The 22,337-nt window shown below is 39.6% G+C and overlaps 1 protein-coding gene across 2 annotated transcripts in view; it reads right to left on the reverse strand.

Moving 5' to 3' along the window:
• The window catches only part of SETH5 (transducin family protein / WD-40 repeat family protein), a 34,717-nt gene that overhangs the window by 5,268 nt on the left and 7,112 nt on the right, over positions 1-22,337 (reverse strand). For both annotated transcript variants that reach the window (XM_089145196.1, XM_089145195.1), the window contains exons 7-15: positions 21,751-21,815; positions 21,552-21,653; positions 21,261-21,403; positions 13,986-14,041; positions 11,911-12,593; positions 11,562-11,752; positions 11,128-11,434; positions 4,794-5,081; positions 4,606-4,715 (exon numbers count right to left, since the gene is read on the reverse strand). In XM_089145196.1, coding sequence (XP_089001322.1) covers positions 4,606-4,715; positions 4,794-5,081; positions 11,128-11,434; positions 11,562-11,752; positions 11,911-12,593; positions 13,986-14,041; positions 21,261-21,403; positions 21,552-21,653; positions 21,751-21,815 — 1,945 coding nt within the window. The remainder of the gene's footprint in view (positions 1-4,605; positions 4,716-4,793; positions 5,082-11,127; positions 11,435-11,561; positions 11,753-11,910; positions 12,594-13,985; positions 14,042-21,260; positions 21,404-21,551; positions 21,654-21,750; positions 21,816-22,337) is intronic.

The following is a 22,337-nucleotide window of genomic DNA, read 5'->3' on the forward strand; positions in this document are numbered from 1 at the left end:
ACTCCTTGTGTGTTTGGGTGGGCTTGCTTTGTTCATGTTTTACACCTGACTTGACAAATTGGTGCAACCAAATTCTAGGGTTGGAGTTTTTTTGACTGTTTTCCCTAGAATTGAGGTTAGCCGGTTAGCCCAGAATTAATCCTCTTGAGAACCTGCAAAGTAATTATCATATCAAGATGGGATGGATATGGGATCAATAAGCGTTTACTTAGAGATAGCTAGAGACGGGCAAGTTTTGTTATGGATAGGTTTTGGGATGTTAAGGTTTTAACAAATCCTACAGGTTGTAACAGAGAATTATGGGGTGTGTTTAGAGAGACCTAGGAAGTCAGTGATTGGGTAGGGGACGGATTAGGGAAGATTTGGGTTGATCTTGAGTAGTTTTCTTGGAGCTCTTGGGAGGGGTTTGGGTAAGATTGGTTTAACAGAAGTAAATGGATTGATATGGGGTAGTCAGGGTTTTAACAAATCCCTACTGGAAGGGTTTGAGGTAACTGGGATTCTTGGGTAGAGTACTTGTGCAATCTTTCTTGATCTTTCTCCTTTCTTTATTTTCTTCTCTCTTTCCTTTTTCTTTTCTATTTGCTTTCCTTTTCTTTTTCTGTATTCAAATATGCCGCAAGAAAGAAGGGAAAGGGGGAGGGGCTGAATGGGAGAAAGAAGGGAGAGGGGTTGCCGCAGGGGTGAGGGAGGAGTTCAGAGAGGTGGGAGGGGCTGCTGGGGGTATCACAGGGTTGGGAAGTGGTTGGGGATGACTGCGAGTGAGAGAGCAGGAAAGGGGGTGGGGGCTAGTGGATGTGCTGGACTGTTAAATTGATACTGGAGATTGGAAGGAAGATGCTGGAATTAGAATACACTCTCAAAACTCAACAGTGGCGCTCCCCAAGAAGGCCACAATCCTTTTCCCTCAAATTCAGATTCTTTATTCAATTCAGCTTAAGTTTACAATGAATGGGGTAGGCTATTTATACCTTTTAGATGGAGGGGCAGGACCAAGACTCTAACTGGGAAATAAAGACTGACTCAATTGGGGAAACCTTTATAGACTAGGATCCCTCTTACAACTAATTAAACATCACCCACAAATAAACGAAACTTAATTTTGCAATAAAATACCTAATTATCCACAAGGCAACACAATTTAAAATAGATTCCTAATGGCACTCCCACTCTAACTAGACTTCACTTAACTGACTCAAACAAGGAATTAAAAACAGATTTGACTCACAAAGTTAATAAAAAAAATTAACTAAATATGAAGGGAAATGACCAAATTGCCCCAAAGGGGTTTCAGCCAGCCCCTGGTTGCGCCACTTGGGTTGGGCCTTGGGACCCAAATTAGGGTTTCGGCCATGGGGAATTTCGTGCTTACATCACAAACTTTCACTTAGGGTTGTTGAGTGTATTTTTCTTGGGTCACCAATGTTTTTACCCCATTACCTGTTTCTGATTGTCACTTGTCAGTGTTGATGTCACCATCTCTAAAGATACCCCCAAAAAAAAAATCCCTCTAGCAGTTCGCCACTGGCACCTCCTGCACCTGTAAGGGTGTGCCAATGAAGGCAGTGACAACCCAGCCAGCTCCTGACAGGGATCCTGCTGATCTGCCTACTGATTGTTCAGATCCTCCTTACTGATTGCCATTCGAAAAGGTACACACTAACGCACCCTAAAGCCTTCACCTCAATATCCTATTAGTAATTATATATTGATATGCATATCCCATCTTTACATCACTCTTTTTTATTCCTCATTGTCTGCCATTGCTGCCCCTAAATCCCATCATTGGGCCCTCTCTCACCCTGGGCGCAAAATTGCTCTGCCGAACGAAATCTCCGGTCAAGAAGTCCAGTTTTGGGGATAAAGGAGGAAAGAGAAAGAAGAAGAAAAAGCATCCAACCTCACCGAAACTTGGGTTCAGAGGATGCTTTGTTATCCTGTAATACACGGTCCATTGTCAATTTGACTCCTGACAAGGATCTGGTTCACTGCTGTTGGGTGTAGGAGCTGTTAAATATCTTCCAGATGGATCTGTTGAACATCTTGAGGCACATCTGGTTGCTAAGGGTTATACTCAAGCATTGGGTATTGACTACTTTGAGACTTCCTCCCCTGTTGCATGGCCGAATCCTGTTCGAGTTTTTATATCTTTAGCCATCAATCTGGATTGGCCACTTGTTTACTAGATGTCAAACATGCCCTGCTCTACAGTGATCTTCAAGAGGAGGTTTATATGGAGCAACCTCCGGGGTTTGTTGCTCAAGGGGGAACATCTAGTAAGGTATGGAAACTTCATAAAGCTATTTATCAGTTGAAATAGTCTGTAGTTGAATGGTTTGGCAAGTTTAGCTCCATTGTCACCTGCTGTGGTTTCTCTTAATGCTACTCACCATCAAGGCTCCAAGGTGGTCATACTTGCAAAAAGTGTTCGTTGATGACATCATTATCTTTTGAAATGATTCTACTGGAGTTGCTACAGTAAAACGCTACCTTCATTGACAATTCTAAATGGACTTGAGTCATCTCAGGTAATTTCTTGGCATTGAGGTACTCCACAGCAACACAGGGATTAACTTGTCTCAAAGAAAGGGTGTATGCTGGATCTCTTAATTGGAACAAGTCTTCTTACTCCTAAACGTATTGACACACCTAGGATCCTTGCCAAAAGTTTCAGCTCCGTTTAAACTAAAGATTCCAATGATCCTCACTGCTACAGAAGCTTAGTTGGCAACCTTATTTACCTTAGTGTTACAAAAACCTTCTCTCCTTCTGTTAGAGCAGTGAGTCAACTTATGCACTCTCCCAAGAAAGTTCGTCGGAAAGCAGTTTGTCATATATTGCAGTATGCCAGCATCTCAAAGGAGCTCTTGGCAAGGGACTGATTTATCATCTCCACCAACATGTTGACATTAGAAAAGGATACACTCCAATGCTGACTAGACTGAGGCTGATGGTGACAGGTCTCCATTGTCCCCAGTCCCCACCAACATGTTGACATAGTAGGAAATACTCCAATGCTGGCTGGACTGAGGACGACGGTGAAAGTTCTCATACTGGGATAGTACTTTTGTTGGAGGTAATCTTGTCACTTTGTGGAGCAAGAAACAAACTACTATTGCTCAGCCAAGCACTGAAGCTGAATATTGAGCGATAGCTCACACCACTACTGAGTTAATGTTGGTGCTATCTTTTTCTTCTTGAGCTAGGGTTTCCTACAACCCAACTATGGAAACATTGCTAGTAATCCCGTGTTTCATGAGCGTACCAGGCACATCGAGGTTGATTGCCATTTTGTTAGAGACGTTGACCTCAAAAAGAAGATTGTCACTCATTTTGTTCCATCTGGAGAGCAGCTTGGTGATCTCTTTATCAAGCCCTTGTTCGGCCCCACCTTTAAGAGCAGCTTGGTTGTTGCAAGCTGGGCATGGGAGATTTGTATACTTTAGCTTGAGGGGAGTGTTAACGATGCTATGTAAAGAAGGGTACAAAATCTTTGTGTACCGTGGGACACCTCTCCAAGATCTTTCCTTTTTTTGTCTTTGCTTCTTTTTTTTTTATTTATAACAAAAAAAAAAACTTTGTAGCTTGAGTATCAAGCAATATGACTAGTTTCTACTTTGCATGTAACCAGGTTTAGGAAGTTTCTTAAATCTGGGTCTCCTATAAAGCAGCTGCATGAGGAGAGCTGCACCTCATATAACTCCCCCTCTTCCTTCTCTTCTTCACTCTTGCTCCTTCATCTCTGGTTCTCTGCTCTTCTTTTGGCTCCATTTCATAAAACTGATACACTATATCAGCCTCCGTATTTAATGGATCTTTTACAGAATCATCGTATAGCTTGAGCCATTTGTACAGGGATAGAGACAAGTATCTGGTCTCTACTATTGTAGTTCAGAATGGACCCTCAACTGCCCCAATCATGAGTTGTAAGGATGTACCTAAAATTTCTCAGCAACCAATCAATTCTACAACTTGCTCTAGTCTGAGAAGCCAATGGCTCTGGGAAGCATCATGATATAATTAAAAGGGTGAGGAGATCCACCATTTGTATGCAATTATAGGAACAAAATGATTTGTCAAAATAATGTAGGTAAATTGTAAATCCTGTATGGCTGTGTTAGGCCCCCAGTTACTCAAGTCTACTCTAGGAGAAGCGAAACAGGGGCAGTTAAGATTAAATATTCATTCAGTTGCAGAATCAGTTAGGGGTTAGTCATTGGTGAGTGTTTTATTGTCAGGAGAGAGGATGAGGGAGGATATCGAAGTATTGTATTGGGTTTAGGCAAGGAGACTTGCAGGAGAGTACTGGCCTCTTATAGCCAGGGTGGTTAACTTGGTTTCTGTTACACTTTAATTTGTAGTTTCCGTTTTGCTTTGTTCTGGACTGATCAATTCCTTTCCAATACTAACTGAGAGCAAGCCTTAGAGGAAGTTAAACCTTGCTGTAGTGGGGTTCCTAACAGGCTGTGCCTTCAAACTACTAAGAAACCTCCCGCATGCCACAGATGAGAATGCTTAGAGGCTGAGCTGTGCTGGGACGGAAATCAGTTACATTACCATGGCATTGCCAATTGAAAACAAAATTCAAATGGATACCAAACTTACGAGTCAAGAAGCTGGAACCAGAGGGATTCTGACTCTTCAATGTCTAAGCGATGGGTGTTCCGCTGGCATAATCCGATAGACGAACGCAATATATCAAGTATAACATCCACCTGCAAAACAGGAAGGTCCATACGAATTCAGATGACTACCAAATATAGATGTAATATGTGTAGAAGCATAAGACATACCTCCTTCACCCTTCTAAATGAGTGGAGAAGCTCCACCTCAGTAAAGCCACTTGAAGGTACATCGGATAATATCCTTTCAACAGCAGCATTAAGCATGATGAATTTTTCATTGATGCCAGACAAAGTAAGCGACAAAGCATTACCAACATCACCCACTCTTTCCAACAAGAAGGCAGCTGCGTCTATAACACCATATTCCTGGCATAAGCGTAGACAATGCTCCACTCTATAGCTTTCAAAAGTTTCCAAGAACTTGAGAACTGAATTGCGCTCATACTGGCACAGCAGCTGTCAATGACAAGTCAGATACAATAGTTTGTTACACCACACCTCAGCAGAAGTATAGATTAAATATGTTAAAGTTACTACAGGAACACAGTTTTTTGCATGGGCAAGCTTTAACAGTATCCTCAGGACACATTAGTTATATTGGTATTTTTCCAGTAGCAACGAAATATGCAAATGTCATGCAAAAGAGAATCCGAAAAGATCTTCAGCATTTTTACTAAAAAAATAAAATTTGGCAGGTTAAGGTTTAATTTTAAGAGTCCAGACAAGTTAATTATTGAGGAATGCTAAGGGACCACATTCATCCTAAGACAACCTTCTGATTTGCTCGTGCAAGACAAGTATAGAAAAAAAATTCCAAGGAAACTCAAGTTTCGACCAAGTGAAAATGGGAAACCTAGGTGGGAAATTGGAAAATTTTGAGGAAACTAGGAGTTTTTTGTGCAAGTTTCGATAGGTTTTAGGGAGTATTTTAGGGTGGGACTCTGCATTTAAGCTAATTGGAGTATAAAGAACACATTGGCTGCATTTTGCTAAAAATATCAATGTAGATATGTCATTCAATATACATAACTTCAAAACATCAAATACAAAGTAACTGACAATAAAAGGAAAGTACAACTTAGTGCCAAGAGGAGTGCCTCGGTGGATCCATCCTGTATGAGCTGAGTAGTACTATGCATGTAACATCCTCTCCTCTAACCAAAGAACATAGACATCCCATGACATTTTATGGCTATGGTTGTCAAGGTAATCAACAACTGCAAAATTATAAGTCTGGTCATCAACATGCCTAAGACAACTAGTCTAAGGGAATACGCAAATTGGTTGGGAAAGTCCTGATGGAAGGGGTATTTGTCATAGTATTTGGGGAAACATGAAAGAAATAAAAATATAATAATAATTAAATTTGGGAAAGCTATGAAACTTGCAGGAAAAAGTCCCAAGTTTCCATGAAATTTTCCATGTTTCCCACAAAATTTTGGAATTTTTGTTCTCATGAACCAGTTGGTTCGGCAGGGTTGACTAGGTTTCGACGAAATTTAGTCGGTTTCAATCGAAACTTGGGATTTTTTTCAGTCCCCTAGTTTTTTGTTTCGAGGTTCCCAAAATGGGAAAAAAGTTTTGACCAAATTTTGTTCTATGCTGACAACAATAGAGTGAAGTGGTACGGATTTGCAGCTTGTATACAATTACATTAATTGGACAGCCTTTTTCATACTTTAACTGGATGATAAGCCTTGAAAAGACTATTTAACCATCCTATGTAGAAACCTTGCTTTGCCCCTCATAAAAAACTAGTAGCATCGATTTGATGATAGAGACTACGGCTGCTTCTCTTCTTACTTTGTCAGTTTTTAAAGCAATTTTGCAGAATATACCTTGGCTTTCTGTTTTCTGGTTCTAGAGCAGTTGCTTCTCCCCAGCAGTCTCTCTCTTCCTTCAGGTTAGCCTAGGCCCTAGCTAGCTGAAATTGCATCCTCGAGCAGTAGTTCAGATGTTATGAGCACCATGAATCAGTAGGAACAGATTTATTTATATTATTTTCTTGAGAGTCATTTTTTTAACACTCCAAAACATTTTTCCTTCTGCATAAATTTGACATCTTTTGAAAACTCCCAAGTTAATTTCAGTGGAACGAAGGTTTATGGCGATCCAGAGTGGATTTAGGAAATTAAGGTGAATTGATTGAAAGGACATCTGTTTTGTGAAACCCAACCTTCTTGCATACTCAGAAAGATTTGGTGATCCCGAGTTGGTTTACAATAATTATGGGTAATTTATTCACAGGATGCCATCTGTGACAGGATCTCTCTCATCTAGATGTCTATCTAAAACAAGAGAGATCAAGAATCAAACCACCCAAATCTACAATACTAAACATTCAAAACACCAACACTTCCCTCAAAACAAAAAGCAAACAACTACTTCAGACATTCCTCACAATTCCTCACCAGTCTCAGCCATAAAGAAAAGTTTCAATTCATCTCATTGACCAGACATTCCAGATCGAAATGGATATGACGGCTTTCCCCAGCATGCTTCAATTCAAGCCCAAAATGCTTCTTGATTCACAACTACTTCGATGGGCAAGATGGTTTAGCAAAGTGGTCATTCATAGTCAAGCATATCAAAGTTGTGCTAGCAGACTTTTTATCCAGGCCTTTGCAACACCCCCCCCCCACCCCAAAAAAAAAAAAAAATCTAGACCATCCTTCCTCTTTGTTTCCCATTTACCCCAAGAGCTTTCTCCTCAAGACCACCTCAGGATCCTCCACCTGGTGATCCAGACTCTGAAGAGAATATTGATCCACAACACCTCTCAAATCTACCCCCACCAATTTACAGTGGCATCTCTTGTCACACCATTATCAATCGGTGCAGAACCACTTACTAGGATACCCTGGCAATCATGGTCTCTAAGTATGGTATGGCCTACACATGGTTTAAATGCCATCCATCCTATTCATACCTTACCCTATTCATCATTGACCAGTTCTGGACTTCTAAAAAAGAATATTATGTGTTCTTCAAGAACCTTTTTGTTGTCCATAAAATAGCCCTTTGTTTCCCTACCCAGGCCATTGTCCACTATATTGATCATTGCAACCGACCTCCTAATATTCTTCATTATAATCACTCCTCATTGGTTTCATCCTCCTACTCCTCGTCAAAGATACCTAGCCCGGCTTCTTGCTGAATTCCAGCCTCTCAAACAATGGCTCACTTTCTTTCAATCCCAAACCAATGAATATGCAATTATTGTATTTCATCGTGACCCCGACCATATTCATCCTCATTTTGTTGAACATGTCCAACCTGACACAAATCATTACTTCGCCTATCATGCTAGCCATTTTGTTTATGCAACAATGGACTACGATCTCTATCTCTCTTGGGTAGATGAACATGAAGAATGGCTCCAATTACAGTTCAGTATGGCCAAATTCAACAACACTAATCTCAATAGCATTCCAGATTGCTTGATCGGCATAGAAGATGCATGGAAACAAAATCATCTCCTCGACAATCTCGATGTCTCATATATCCATTATGTATGGCATGATTATATGATGGACCACTATTATCTCCAAGACAACCAGCCAGCAGATGACTCCGATTTGGGATTCAAATTTCTTTAAATTGTTCAACAAAATGGACAAAAATCAGTCAAGAGTAATTCAAGTATTTAAAAGTAGGTGGTTTGAATTTTAAATTTTTGCCGATTTGGGGTTTTTTGTATTTCTTGCTGAGATTTTGAAAGATTTCACATTTCCAAGCTGAACTATATGTTACCTGAATAAATAGCCAAGCCAAGAGGCAAGAATCATTTTTATATTGATCTAGATTCAAGATAATCGATCCCTAAAAACCAAAAAATTTCTGAATTATTGACAAAGTTTTATCTGTGCAGAAACCTCACGTAAACAGCGACTTAACAAAAGTCATGGCCTCATAAATCAACAATTAAGCCATTTGACATTGAGCAATGTAGTCATTGCACCACTATGTAACTTCTTGATGAAACCCGAGGTCCAAGGTTAGGGTTTCTAGGTAATCCCCCAAAATTAGGGTTAGCCCAGGAAAGTCCAGCAAGGAAATTTGATCAAGCTGCAGGGTTTCAGGGTGGATTTGGGATCCAAACGAAGGCTGGCAATGGGGTTTTAGGTCTGAACTAGGTTGAGCTAGGGTTAGGTAAAATTTTGCAGCACTCAATTGGGGAGGATGAATTGCAGATTTTCAGAAAACTGTAAAGTTAGGCAGATTGGGCAGTAGCTGCTAGGGATGTTCTCTTAAGGGTTAGCACGACACTAGGGAAGGAAAAATAGGGTTCAAAGGGGCTAGGAATGAAGGTCGAATGGGGAGGGAAGCTTGCTGTAATACGGGGAAAGGGGGAAGGGGGTGAAGGTCACGGTGGTGAGGAACAGGGTAGGGATGGACTGAAACTGCAGGGGAAGGGCTAGAAAGCTTATTAACTTATGTGTGAGAGAACCTGCTGGAATTTGCAGAAGGAAGCTTGAAGATGACAATGGAGATCTCAAACTTGAAGAACAAAGCCACACAAACCAGCCGCAGGGTACCCAAGGGGATCACACGACTTTACCAAAGCCAATTCTCAAATTCTCTTTATTCAGTGATCAAAACTGAAAGCTTCCAGTGAAAACTAGGCTATTTATAGCCCCCTAAACTTCACTAGACTCAAATAATGAATCCCTACCTAATTGGGATCCAGATACTTACTAAAATAGGACTTGCCTTACATAAAAATACTATTAAGATAAGGTTCCTAAAATTAGGGAACCCTATCCTCACCCACTAACAATCAAATACCTAATTAAACTCACTAACTGGGACTTCAAAAATAGAATTAAAAACAGAATTAATTTCCCAAAATAAAATTGGACTAGACCCACTATGTAAGACTCGATCCAGGGGTGGAAAATGACCATTCTACCCTGGTCAGATTCAAACCCCACCCCCTGCGGAGTTGCCTCTTGCTCTCGGATGGGCTTGGGCCTTTTGGGGGGCTGTTTAGGCCTGGTTACATGAATTGCTTGACAATATTCAACATTTCCGGAAGACCACTAGAATCCACAATACAATTATAACTACAATAACACCATCTCCGTAGTGTAATAAGACAACACGAAGATAGCATACCTCCTCTTCTTTTTTCTCTTTCCTGTCTTTCACTTGTTTTTCTTTAGAAAAAACTACTAATTCGAATGACTGACCGAATGGCCCCAAATGCAAAGAGCAGCCCAGTAAATAAGGCCCCACAGCTGCGGGGTGTGGAAAAGGCAAATGTACACGGCCATTCCCCCTGCTTTGATGGAGAGGCTGCTGCAAAGTTTGAACCAACAATCAACAGGTTGCAATAGCACAACTTTTACGGTTTTACCATTGTGCCACGGCATGTCCACTAAATGGCCCCAAATCCAATTAGCTGGAAAAAAGGGGGAAAAGAAAAAGAAAAGCTACACTGTCAGCAATCCTCTAGGCTGTCATTTAAGCAAAGGAAGTCCCATTACACCATCTCACCCTCAAAACCCCTGTGAAGCCATAAGACTTGCCAATCATTTGCCATCCTGGGTTCCCAATGGAAGGAAGGAATTCACTAGTGAAAGTCTAATACACTAAATGATATGAAAAAATTTACCTCGTACTTTCTATTCAGTATTTCACATTCCCCAAATAGAACAAATGGAAAACTTCAACCCAAACAAAGATAGGATATCAAACCTTGATGAATCCCTCACCCCTATTAAGTCCACAGAATAGACCCCCTTGGAAGATCTTATTACTCACCCTACCCTGCAATACCTGAATTTCCTGAAGAAAAACCATTAAAATTGAACTTGACCACATATTCTTCTCTTATCATTCTTTTCTGCTTTCTTTCTTGATTCAACTTATATTATCCGTATTCAACTCTATCTTGCAATCCTTCACCTTCCCTAATTCTCCAGTGTCACTACACCTAGTCATCTATATCTCAATAAATTTCTTTCTCTATTTGTTTCTTCTCCAACTTACATCCAATACATGTTCCCAAGCACAAGATACAGCAATTGTTTTCACCTATAAACTTAAGAGAACCCCTACTTATATATATATCAAAGAAAATTTGCCATCAATCTGTCCATCACATATTTGATAAGATTTCCATTAGAATTGGCATATCAACTATTACCTCAAGTAGGTCAGGATACCTCAATCCTACAACAAAATGTTGAAGCAGGCAGGTAATCAAAGAGACATTTTAATAAGCAAGTGGACTAAGGACTTATATTAAAAATAAGTTCAAAAAATCATTAACTTTGAAGTTATACACCCCCCCCCCCCCCCCCAAAAAAAAAAAAGAGCAGCAGCAATAGCATAAGGAGTCCAATTAAAAACAAGCTGGAAGCCACAGACAAGTACTAGGGAAGTGAAAAAAATAACAAATAATGACAACGGGAAAGAAAAAGAAGGGAACCCTTTGAAAGAAACAAGTGATTCTACAATAGTGTGGATAATATGCCCCAATGGTGGAAGTGCTCACCTCAAGATAAAGTTCAATAATTTCATCAGTTACATTAATAGGATCTTGGCGTAGAAGCTTTGGGAATTCGGAGATCCTCGCGAAATATGCCTCAACTTCACTTGACTGATCCTTCATCCTTCTTCCATTTGGGAGATCCAGATGACCAACTTTCTCCAAAGAAGAAAAATCAAGTGTGCCAGACAAATGAACATCAACAGTTGTCTTTAAATAAAGGAAAAGGCTTTTCGGGTGAGAGCGGAGTCCAGAAAGGATTTGATGGCTTTCTTTGTTGAAATGGTCAATGACCAAAAAGAAAGTGGCCTCTCTACAAATGGATATAATAAAAGTGTTTAGCTATCAAAACAAAGTCAAGATAGAGTAAACGATTGTTGGAACAATTTAACCAAAAAAAAAAAGAACTGTAGTAACTTATAAATCATTTACAGCTTCACCTGCTTAAGTTAACCAGCTCAGGAATTCGAGAAATGACTGCTGACCGGAAATCAGCAGATTCAGTTTCCCCCAACTGTAGCAATGTGGAATTGAGAAAGGAGAAGGCATGGACAGGTTCATCTACATCTTTCATATAGCTATCTAAGGCTGCAAGATACTGACCCCTGCTAGCATGTATTAAGCCACAAACCTGTAGATTGGTACATATAATCAATAGATGCTAGTGATTGTAGAGAAATTTCATGCACCAAAAACCTAAAGAGCACAAAGGCCTTCAACAAAAAGTAAAATTCAAGCTTTCAGAGACTGTAGAAGGAATGGGAAAAACAACCACATTGCAAAAGTTACCTGGTAAAATTGGGCCTTCTCACAGAGATGTAACACAAACAATGAACTCCAGTCTGTTTCTGGTAGCACTTTTAGAAGGGCAAGCACCTGCTTTTCTCTTCTTTTGGAAATTTCAGTTTTTTGACCAGGAACACCTGGTGAGCTATTATCATCAAAGGTCAAGTACTCAAAAATATGATTCAGTACATTTTTTGACACAGTAGCTCTTTTACAAGCTACAAAATAAGCAATAAACTCTAGTAAATAGCCCGTGTCTTTCTTTGAAGGCCATATTTCTTGGGACACAGTATCATCTATGCTAGAGAACCTTCCCACCTCAGATTTTTCCAGATCAAGAATACAAACAAGGGTGCTTATGATATTCTGGACCATCATATTTGGATTTTCCATCTCGCCATTGATGTCCTCATTATCCTTGATGCCATCATTTGCATCACTATTCACCAAGCCATGCAACGAATGGTCAGATTTCTGAATTTCTTGTTGCAGAAATGCACAACTCAGTACTTCCAAAGTAGCTTCAGTATCCAACAATAAGAGATGGTACAGGTTTGGAAAGCCTCCAGGGGATGATTTGATGGTAGATGAAACTTGTAAATTGGGGGTATTAGCATCCTCTAGCAGAAACTGCACAAGTTCTACCCTAAGTGAAGTTAAACGGGTAGAAGGAATGGTGCCGTGACCTGCAAGACAAATGATGGTTAAGTACTTCTAAAGAGTTCTAAGATGCTTCCATGAATGAAGAATGCGGCAAAGAGAAAGTTCTAAGATGTTTAATCTAAAAAAGAAAAACAGGGAAATTAAGGGGGCATTAAACGATTTAATTCTAGTTTCATATCATCTCATCTCATCCAACTACATCAGGAAGAGGTATTGTGGAATATCAGCTCATATAACCATTTAGCAAGTGACCTTTGAGAATTTGCAGAACTCATCATGGACTGTGTTCAGAAATCAATTACCACTTAATAACAGAAGGCCAGTAATTTTCCTAATGCACCAATTTAGGGGACACGGTGAGATCTCAGATTATACGAATGGTAAGGAAGCATCTCTAGTGGCAGAAATTGACTTTGCTGTTCTCTGCACAAGACTTATATACAAGACTACATATCACCCCCAATATACACACACACACACACACACACATATATATATATATAGAGAGAGAGAGAGAGGCATATTAATTCTGTATTAAACACAGGCAAGGTGGTGACAAATCATTGCCAAAGTCTGAAGGGATTCTCAATAGGGGTCACACGTGGCTAAGTGGGACCTGCCCTTGCTATTGGTTTTAGTTTTTTTTTTTTTTTGGGGGGGGGGGGGGGGGGGAACTCATCCAAAGTTGACAATCCAAGGTCAAGTGCCTCGGGTTGTTTGCATGGAGTCAGATCTCCTCCCACTAATGGATCACTCAACTGCCGCAGAGGTTGTGACTTGTGAGCAAGTGAGCTTTCCATTAAGTCAATCTAATTTGTAAATCTTGAATTCTGCACGGGCAGAATCTCTATGCTAGATGATTTATCAGAGACCAACATTCTGCCAAGCCAGCTGATAATCCACCAAACTTTTGGATGGCCTAGATCCTCCTAGCATGGACTGTGGAGCACAACTTGCACATGTACAGGGTTGAGGAGCTAAGCTCATCATGGTGGCTTACTGCAGCTGGATCTGATACAATTAATGAGGGGACAATGTGATGCCAATTGTCGGATAGGGACTTCTGCATCAAGTGGAACTATATCATATGGCCAGCCTACGCCATAAGCCTGTAATAATGAGGTCAAACACTTAAAAGGCGTACCCCATCAAATCGGAAACAATAAATTAGGTGTATGAAGATGTTGCTACTTGCTAGTACAGTAGATCAGGTGTACTTAAAAGGAATCCAGTGCCCTCATACTTCATTCCTCATCCAGTAACTTAATATTAAGATTGATAAAATAACAGTAGCCATGTTAAAAGGATCCAGTGATGTCATATTTCATTTGATATTCGGAAAGTTAATATCAAGACAAACATAATAATTTATAATTACCTCGCTGCATAAGTTCCAACAACAACCTAGCACATACCTGGAGGAAAAGCAAGTCCCGAAAAGCAATACTTCAGATAAACAAGCATCCGATATCTGTTTCCAAAATCCACAGCAAACCAAAAAATTTCAGTATGAAGAAACAACAAACAAGATGTTTTCACTGTATGCATGACAAAGCCTTTAAAATGCAACATAATGAAGAAAATTTGGAGCCATTCGGACCAGGATAAAAATCCATGACATATTTTCTTTGGTAAATTATTTGGACCCAAAAAACAGTCGGTAAAAGGGAAGCAAATAAAAGCCTATTTCTTCCAATATAATGACGGCTACTTCTTCCAAGATCTTCTAAGCGTATCAACTCATATTGGACCAGGAAACGGCTTCTCGAAATTTTGGGTATGGGATACTGGGGGGTTCTTTGTGATATGGGCTGTGATAGGATGATTTCTACCGGGGGGGGGGGATGTTAAGTTAGGGCTTCATGATTAAAAATCAAATTCTCTTAAATGATATTTATGACCTGAAGGATACATAGCCCATCCCATGGGATTTATGGGGTAAATTTCTTCAGATGGGGAACCAGAGCATATAGATACCAGAATGGATTGAAACTTGGAGGGCATGTAGGTAACAAAGGGATACGATTTTCCGAGTTTTGTTGGATTTGGATGGTTAAATTAGAAGATATGAAGGTTCTTGTTTTGGGAGGGGGTTTGGGAAGTACAAAAATAAATATTGATATCTTGAAATTGGATGGTCAAAATGGGACCATGCTGGGACCTAGGGCACTATAATTGGGGGGATGTTTTAACTAAAGCATAGAATAGATCTAACGATTAGATTGGCATAGACCTGACCTTGATGGGTGTTCTGAACTCCAAAAATTCAAAATAATAAAGGAAAAAAAATAAAAAAGGTGATATGCAAGGTGGGAGATCTCTCGAGATATCTCGCTATCCTTAGATAGAAAGACGAGAGTGGAGAGATGGGAGATCTCGACATGATGGCGAGATCTCGCCAATATCTCGGCAAGATCTCACCAAAGGTGGTTGGACCACCTCTTTAGGGGGTTCTAAAACCCCCTGTCTTGCTCGAGAGAGGCATATCTCGCCTCTCTCAAGCCTCGCTCTCGCTGCAAGTGTATTTTTCGTTGGAAAAGTCGATTTTGACCGGAATTTGTTGAGGATTCAACTTCTAAATATCATCAACACATCTACAACAGCAGATTATCATCATTCAAGCCTATTTCAAGTGATCTTCAACAAAGGTAAGATTTTCCCCCAACTTTGAATTTTTTTCAAATAGAAGGTTCTACAATGGGTGTGTGAGTGTAGTATAAATATATGTTGATGATCAAGCTTTGATCTACACTTTCATGGAAACAAATTTAATTTGTTGTTATTAATTTTTTTAAAAATTTTTGTATTTAAAAAATATATTATCTAAAAATTTGTAAATTATAAAAAAATACTTATGATATGAATGTGATTATCACTTATGTTAAACTACATTGAGAGGGCTACAATCCCATGTATTCATATTTGATTTATCATGCTTGCTGTATTTATTTTTTATTTAAATAAAATAATTATGAAAAATAATATTTTATTAAAATTTTATCTTTTTTTTTTAATGACGCTTATATTATGTAGTTTATTTTTAAAATACAAACATGTCTGTTTGAGCATTGTATATATGTTATCCTAGAACAAAGTGTGTTTTGTTGATTTATAAATTGGTTTTATAAAAAATAATATTTTATTAAAAATTTTATCTTTTTTTTTAAATGATGCTCATATTATGTAGTTTATTCTAAAAATACAAACATGTTTATTTGAGCATTGTATATATGTTATCTTAGAACAAAGTGTGTGTGTTTTGTTGTTTTATAAATTGTTTTTACATGTTTTTATTTATCTAAAAATTATTCAAGTGATTATTTGGGAACATTCATGTATGTATTTCAGTGTTGTATACTTGTATCTTAAATGGCAACTAGTGGGAGTGGCAGCACTGGTAGTGAGACTCAAGACATTGTTTGGCAACATGGAGATCCACTGACTACCAACAAGAAAAAATCCTGATGCAAGTATTGCCTCAAGACCTTGAATTCTAGTGGTTCAACCAAAGTTAAAGCAACATTTGGCTGGTGGCTACAAAGATGTTTCCAAGTGTCCCAAGGTTCCTTATGAAGTGCAAAAAGCAATTGTAGCAACTTTAAAGGGAGGGAGACAAAAAAAGGAGGACATGGCACAAAAGCAAAGGGAATTTGAGGATACAGTGCTGGCTAGACCTTTTGTTGATGTTGATGAGGAGTTAGATGACGATGAGGAGAGGAGGAGGGTTATGGGAGTGAGTCACAGGCCGAGTGGAGACAGATGAAGGCTGCAATGGAAGCTAGTAGTCAGTCCACACATTTTGAGAATTTGAGGCAATATGAACAGACAAGAGGAGCAGGTGGTTCGGGGTTAGGGGCATCCATGCCACCTAGACATGGTTTTCATGGAAGTGAGAGGACCGAAAGGAGGAGGAAGACTAGACATTATGATGCCACATTTGACCAAGACCCCTCTCTTTTCAAGCATCAAGACATCTATCAAAGAAGCATTCCATATATGTTTGTTGGAGGTAAAGAAGGCAGTAGGGAGGAGGAAGCTAGGTTGGTAATCAGCAAATTCATGCTCTACAACAACATTGCAGCCAATGTAGCCAAAACATCATACTATCAGGGGATGATCAATGCAGTTGCTAGGGCAGGTGTAGGGGTTAAAGGCCCAACAGCTTGGGAAGTAATGAATAAATATTTACCAAAGGTAAAGCAGGAGGTGGAGGAATATATTGGTCCATTAAAGGAAAAATGGAGTACATATGGTGTTACTATGATGGCTGATGGATGGACTGGTTCTACTAAACAGCCCATCATTAATTTCATGTTGAGCTACAATGGAAAGACATCCTTTCTTAAGTCAGTGGATGCCTTAGATAAAATCAAAGATGCTGACTACCTTTACAAGCTTCTTAGGGAGGTGGTCATCGAGGTAGGGCCAAAGAATGTTATCCAAATTGTCACACATAACGGTGCTAACTTCAAAAAAGTTGGTGAAATGTTGATGAAGAAGAAGAGCAGCAAGATCCACCTCTTTTGGACACCATGTGCAGCGCATTTGATTAATTTTATGTTGAAGGACTTGGGGAAAAGAAAGTCGATCAATGTTGTGGTTGACAAGGTTAGAAGGGTAAGTAATTTTATTTATAACCATGGTTATGTGCTGAAGATGATGAGGAAGCACTGTAAGGGTGATCTAGTCAGACCTGGATTGACTATATTCGCCACCAACTATGTAGCTCTGAAAAGCTTCCAGAAGAAAGTGGCGGGTCTACGGCACACATTTGCAAGTGAGGAGTGGTTTAATTGGAGTAGATCTAGCCATCCTGATGCAGTACTAGTCCAAAAAACCATTGATGATGATTCCTTTTGGAGGTAGTTGAATAGGATAGTGGGCATTATAGAGCCTATTGTGTTTGTTTTGTTTTAAGGATGGTGGATTCAGAGAAGAAGTCCACAATGCCCCACATATATGCTGCCCTCCAGCAAATGAAAGAGTTGGTTAGAGCTGTTGCCCCTAGCTCCTTCAAATCCTACGAGAGGATCATTGATGATAGATGGGAGATGCACTTGATGCATCCTTTGCACTTGGCTGGTGAGTCACTTTTTAAGTCTTTTAAGTTTTTGTTGTATACTTTAATTTACATTCTTAATTTGTTATAAGTTATAACTTATAATTTATAAACAAGTAAACAACCAAATCACTAACCAAATTTTTTATTTCCACAATGCAAGCTTACTACCTCAACCCAAAGTATCATTACAAGAATGATCTGGGGCTTAATGTAAGGTTGATGAGTGCGGTGCAAGATGTGATGGAGAAGCTTGTGTCAAATCCCGTCATGCAGGGGACAATTAATGGAGAGGTGAGAATTTATTCAATTGTTTCTTCAACTTCTTGCATTAGTGCATTAAGCATATACATAATACAATAATTGAAGAATTGGTGTACGGATCAGGGAGTTCAGGGATGCCTCTGGGAGTTTTGGAAAGCCCTATGCGGTTGCAACTAGGCAAAAAAATGATCCTGGTAAATAGTCCATTACTATAAGTCATTAAGTCTATAACTCTGTTGTTAGAAAACAAGCATTAAATAATCAAAACAACAGCTGAACTAGAACAAAGAAAAGAGAGAAGAGAGATGAAAAACCAGTAGAAGAGGCCTGTGATTCTTGCTTAAGAGTCTAGAATCACAGAGCCCTTTTATTTATAGCTTCTAATGAATCTAATACAACTTGAGAGACAAGTAATTGTCCTCTAGAAAAAGGAAAAAAAAAAATTACAACTTTAGTAACTTCCTAGCTCCTAAAATAGAAAGTTCTGAAAATAGAAACTATGCTTTCTAAAAACTCCCAAAACTTATGTAGCAAGACTCCAACATTAGAAATTGAAAGTATAATAACATCAATAGCATAACACTGTTCACGTAAACAGTACAAACAAAGTTACTGTTCACGTGAATAGTGTCGTGAACAGTAAATAGCCCAAGTGTATATACTTCAACATCTGTAAATGATAACTGATAAGTTATATAAATATTAAGATTTACTTGCCTAATGCATTCTTATTTTTTGTTATGCAGCTAACTAGTGGGTGCTATATGGAACTAGTGCGCCAAATCTCAGGGACTTAGCAATTAAAATACTCTCACAGACTTGCTCATCCTTTGGTTGCAAGAGGAACTGGAGCACCTTCTCGCTCATCCATAGTAAGGTACGAAATAGATTAGGGAGTAAGAGGCTCGAGGACTTAGTGTATGTGTATTACAACATGAGATTAAGAGTAGGGCACATACAAGATGATATAGCTGACGAAAATCGCAAACCAATTGAGTTGACTGATATATTCCACGAACCCCCCGCAGAAGATGAGGAAGATGATGTCATATATCAGTGGGTTAGGGATCGAGGTGGGCCAATGCTGGATGGGCCAAGAGGGCAGCCGGATCCTACCATTGCTGCTGCTATGGGCCCAAATGTTGTGGTTGAGCACATGTCTTCTGATGAGGGTTCGGCTGCTGTAGCAACAAAAGGACCAACTGTACCATTTGTGGAGCCACCTGGTCAACTTGAAACAACTGCGGTGACATCTAGTAGTGGGAGTTCAGATGATGCCGATGATACCAAAGGGCCAAGTGGCCCAAGTCAGCCATCGTGTCATGGAGGCAGTCAGGCTGGTGGTGTTGCTGGTGGAAGTCAGGGTCAACAAAGGGAGTCACCTCCACCAGGTCCGAGTCATCCGACAAATGCGAGCCACAGTTCCCCTATCTCTCGGACTTATACTAGGAGTAGGAAGAGCAGATCAAACCAGGGGCAAACAAATGATGATGCGAGCATGCAGGATCTTGAATTGAACATGGGAAGCATGAGCCTAAATCATGGTCACAGTGATTCACAACAACAAAGTTTGAACAGTTGGCAGTCATTGGGGTACCTATACGAGGATCAAAGCACCGGGTTAGATTACACTGGGTATTCTTCTTATGGAGATCATGCTATTCCTCAAGACCATGCACCTGGAGAGTACACATATGAGAGTGAAGGTGGGTTGTTAACTAAGTGGTTTAGAAACCCCTACCCACATACTCAATAGCAATATGAACAACAACATAAATGGCACTTTCACCCATCCACGATTGACGGTTATCCCAGAGTGCTATTTCTCCAGTATTCTGACATTGAGACATATCAGTTCCATATAAACCGATAAGGGACATACTACAGTGATGGGTTGACTTGGGAGTCATGTGGTCAACGTTCGGAATCAGTTGATGCAAAATGTTGAGTGATACTCTTATAGTCTTATTGTCTTGGAGTCTTGTAAGTTGTAAGTTGTAATTTTGTAAGTTGTAATCTTGTTACTCTTGTACTCTTGTCAGTCTTATGACTTGTGAGTTGTGATTGTAAACTTATGGATTATGATTTATGACTTACTAAAAGTCTAAAACTTCCTATGGTCGTAATTTTGAAGACATTTAAGTTCTTTAATAGTTTGATCACTTGAATACTTGATGTGTAATGTTAATGTATTTGATACTTGATAGTTGATAACTTGAATTACTTGATATCTTTACATTACATGTTGTCTAACCTTGCATTTCACAGAATTTCGATTTTACACATAGGGGGTCGACTTAGAAGACATACTTAGTCGACTTAGAAGACATACTTAGGGTTATTTTCTCACAAATCTAAGGCCACAAATGTGTTCAAAAGGCCTTAAATAGGCTAAATACCAAGTTTCAGCCCAAACGAGACCCTAAAACCCACCGAGATTACGCCAAAATTTTGGTAGATCTCGACCGAGATCTCGCTTTTTTTGAGTGGCGAGATCTCCCACCATGGATATGAGAAGGAGAATGGAGTGAAAGCAGCTAAATACCTGGATGGAGCCTTGTGGATGGAATACTCAGTTGAAGGTTGAACTCCAATCCTCAACTAGTCACAGGTGTCTAGGCTTGATTTCACCTAGAACCTTCCCAAGGTCTGGATCTTCAAGCTAATTGACAGAACCAGAATTCTTAATGCTTGTTTCCTCACTCTAATTGACACAAAAATGCTCAAAGGGATGATGCTCATTTTCATTCATAGAAAAGCTGTTCTCTAATCTAATCGGGGGTCATTTATAGTCTTATATACAAAGTCCTATTGAAATTAGGACTTGGAAACTAATTTAAATTAGGGAAACAGAAACTGACTGACTTAGACTCTTAAAGCTGAAATATAAGATAAGAAAAAGACTATTCTGCCCTAATAATTTAAGTTGGGCAGGATTTAAATTAATTAAACCAATTAAACTAATAAACTAAACTATACACCCAAAAAACACTAATAAACTAACCTATTTTCGTGCTTGACCTGGATGCTGAACTTTTGGGCCCATAGGATAGGCCCATGACCACACAAACATATTAAACAAAGGTCTAACACCCATCTCTATCAATCTTAGGTTGATTTTCAAAAGGAAAATAGGCTGTTTTTTGTGCTAGATCTGCATCACTCAGGCACTTGCACTACTATTTTAAAAATCAATGATAAATACATCATACAACATTTTACCATTATTCACAGAATACCAGAAACACCAGCTCTCCCCCTCCCCACCCCACCCCACCCCACCCCCAACTGAAAAAAGGGCAGATAGATAAATAAATCACAATAATCTTTATTTGCAGCATCTATGCTGTAGGTTAAAGCAGCATACCCTATAGCAACCGCACTATCCATCTGGCTATTTCTCACAACCATCAAGAGTTCCTCTAAAGGTGCCCGAAAATCATCTAAACCTCTGTTGAAAAGATATATAAGGGCACCATATAACCCATGCTCCCGGCACAGCTTGACCACCTACAAATTTAATCAAAATTATAGGACCATATACATCAGATAAATACCACCAGTATGCAATTCCTAGAAATTAGTATTCACCAAATTCATTAAGGACTGTTCATGTGCATTATAGACCAAGAACATAAAGCTACATGACAAAAACAACCTGATTGAAATCCAAGGAAGAAATGTCCATGTGAAGCACGCACTGCTCAACACGTTGCAACCATCCTTTGCTGCTGTAATGCTCTACCAGAGCTTGCATTATCTATTAGAGAAATCATTAAAAAACTAGGTAGAAGGAAACTATGTTACGAATATCAAGTTCAACAAGAAAACCAAATTCATGACTCATCAGAAAGTACCTCAGGGGGCAGAAACCCAAGCATATCCTTCAATATGTATGGCTCCAAAAGCTCCAAGAATGTACCTGGTGACAAAAAAGGTTGTTCCCAAAGTATTTGTAATACTACTGCAATAGAATTTTCAGAAGAATTAAACAATGAAACAGAAAATGTTAGTTTGAAATTTATTATACTTTACAGGGCAAAATGGTGGAGATCCGACCCTCTCTCCTCTTGGCCTAATCCCCCCCCCCAATTTCCCATCGTCCCTCCTCCTCTAGCCCAGCCCATCTCCAGGCCTCATCCCCCCCCCCCCCAGCCCAACCCCCTCCCACTTACTCCGTCCCTCCCATTCCTCCTCATGTCACTCGCCCTTCTCTCCCTTCTCTTTCCTCTTCAATCCCTTCTCCTCTCTCCCCTCCTTTGGTCCAGACCCCCTGCCCCTCTTCTATGCCTGATTCTACCACTATCTCCCCCACCTCGGATGCAGCCCCGGTTGCTGGCTATTTTGGTAACACGTCTGATTCAGAAACTCCTTCACCCCCTCTTCACAGCAAAAGAAGTTCTCACACTACCAAAGGGCTCAACCATCTTGGTGATGATTTCAT

The sequence above is a fragment of the Hakea prostrata genome, chromosome 2, assembly GCF_041222555.1.
Source record: "Hakea prostrata isolate BN-2017 chromosome 2, UWA_Hpros_2, whole genome shotgun sequence".
In the NCBI taxonomy this organism is placed as follows: domain Eukaryota; kingdom Viridiplantae; phylum Streptophyta; class Magnoliopsida; order Proteales; family Proteaceae; genus Hakea; species Hakea prostrata.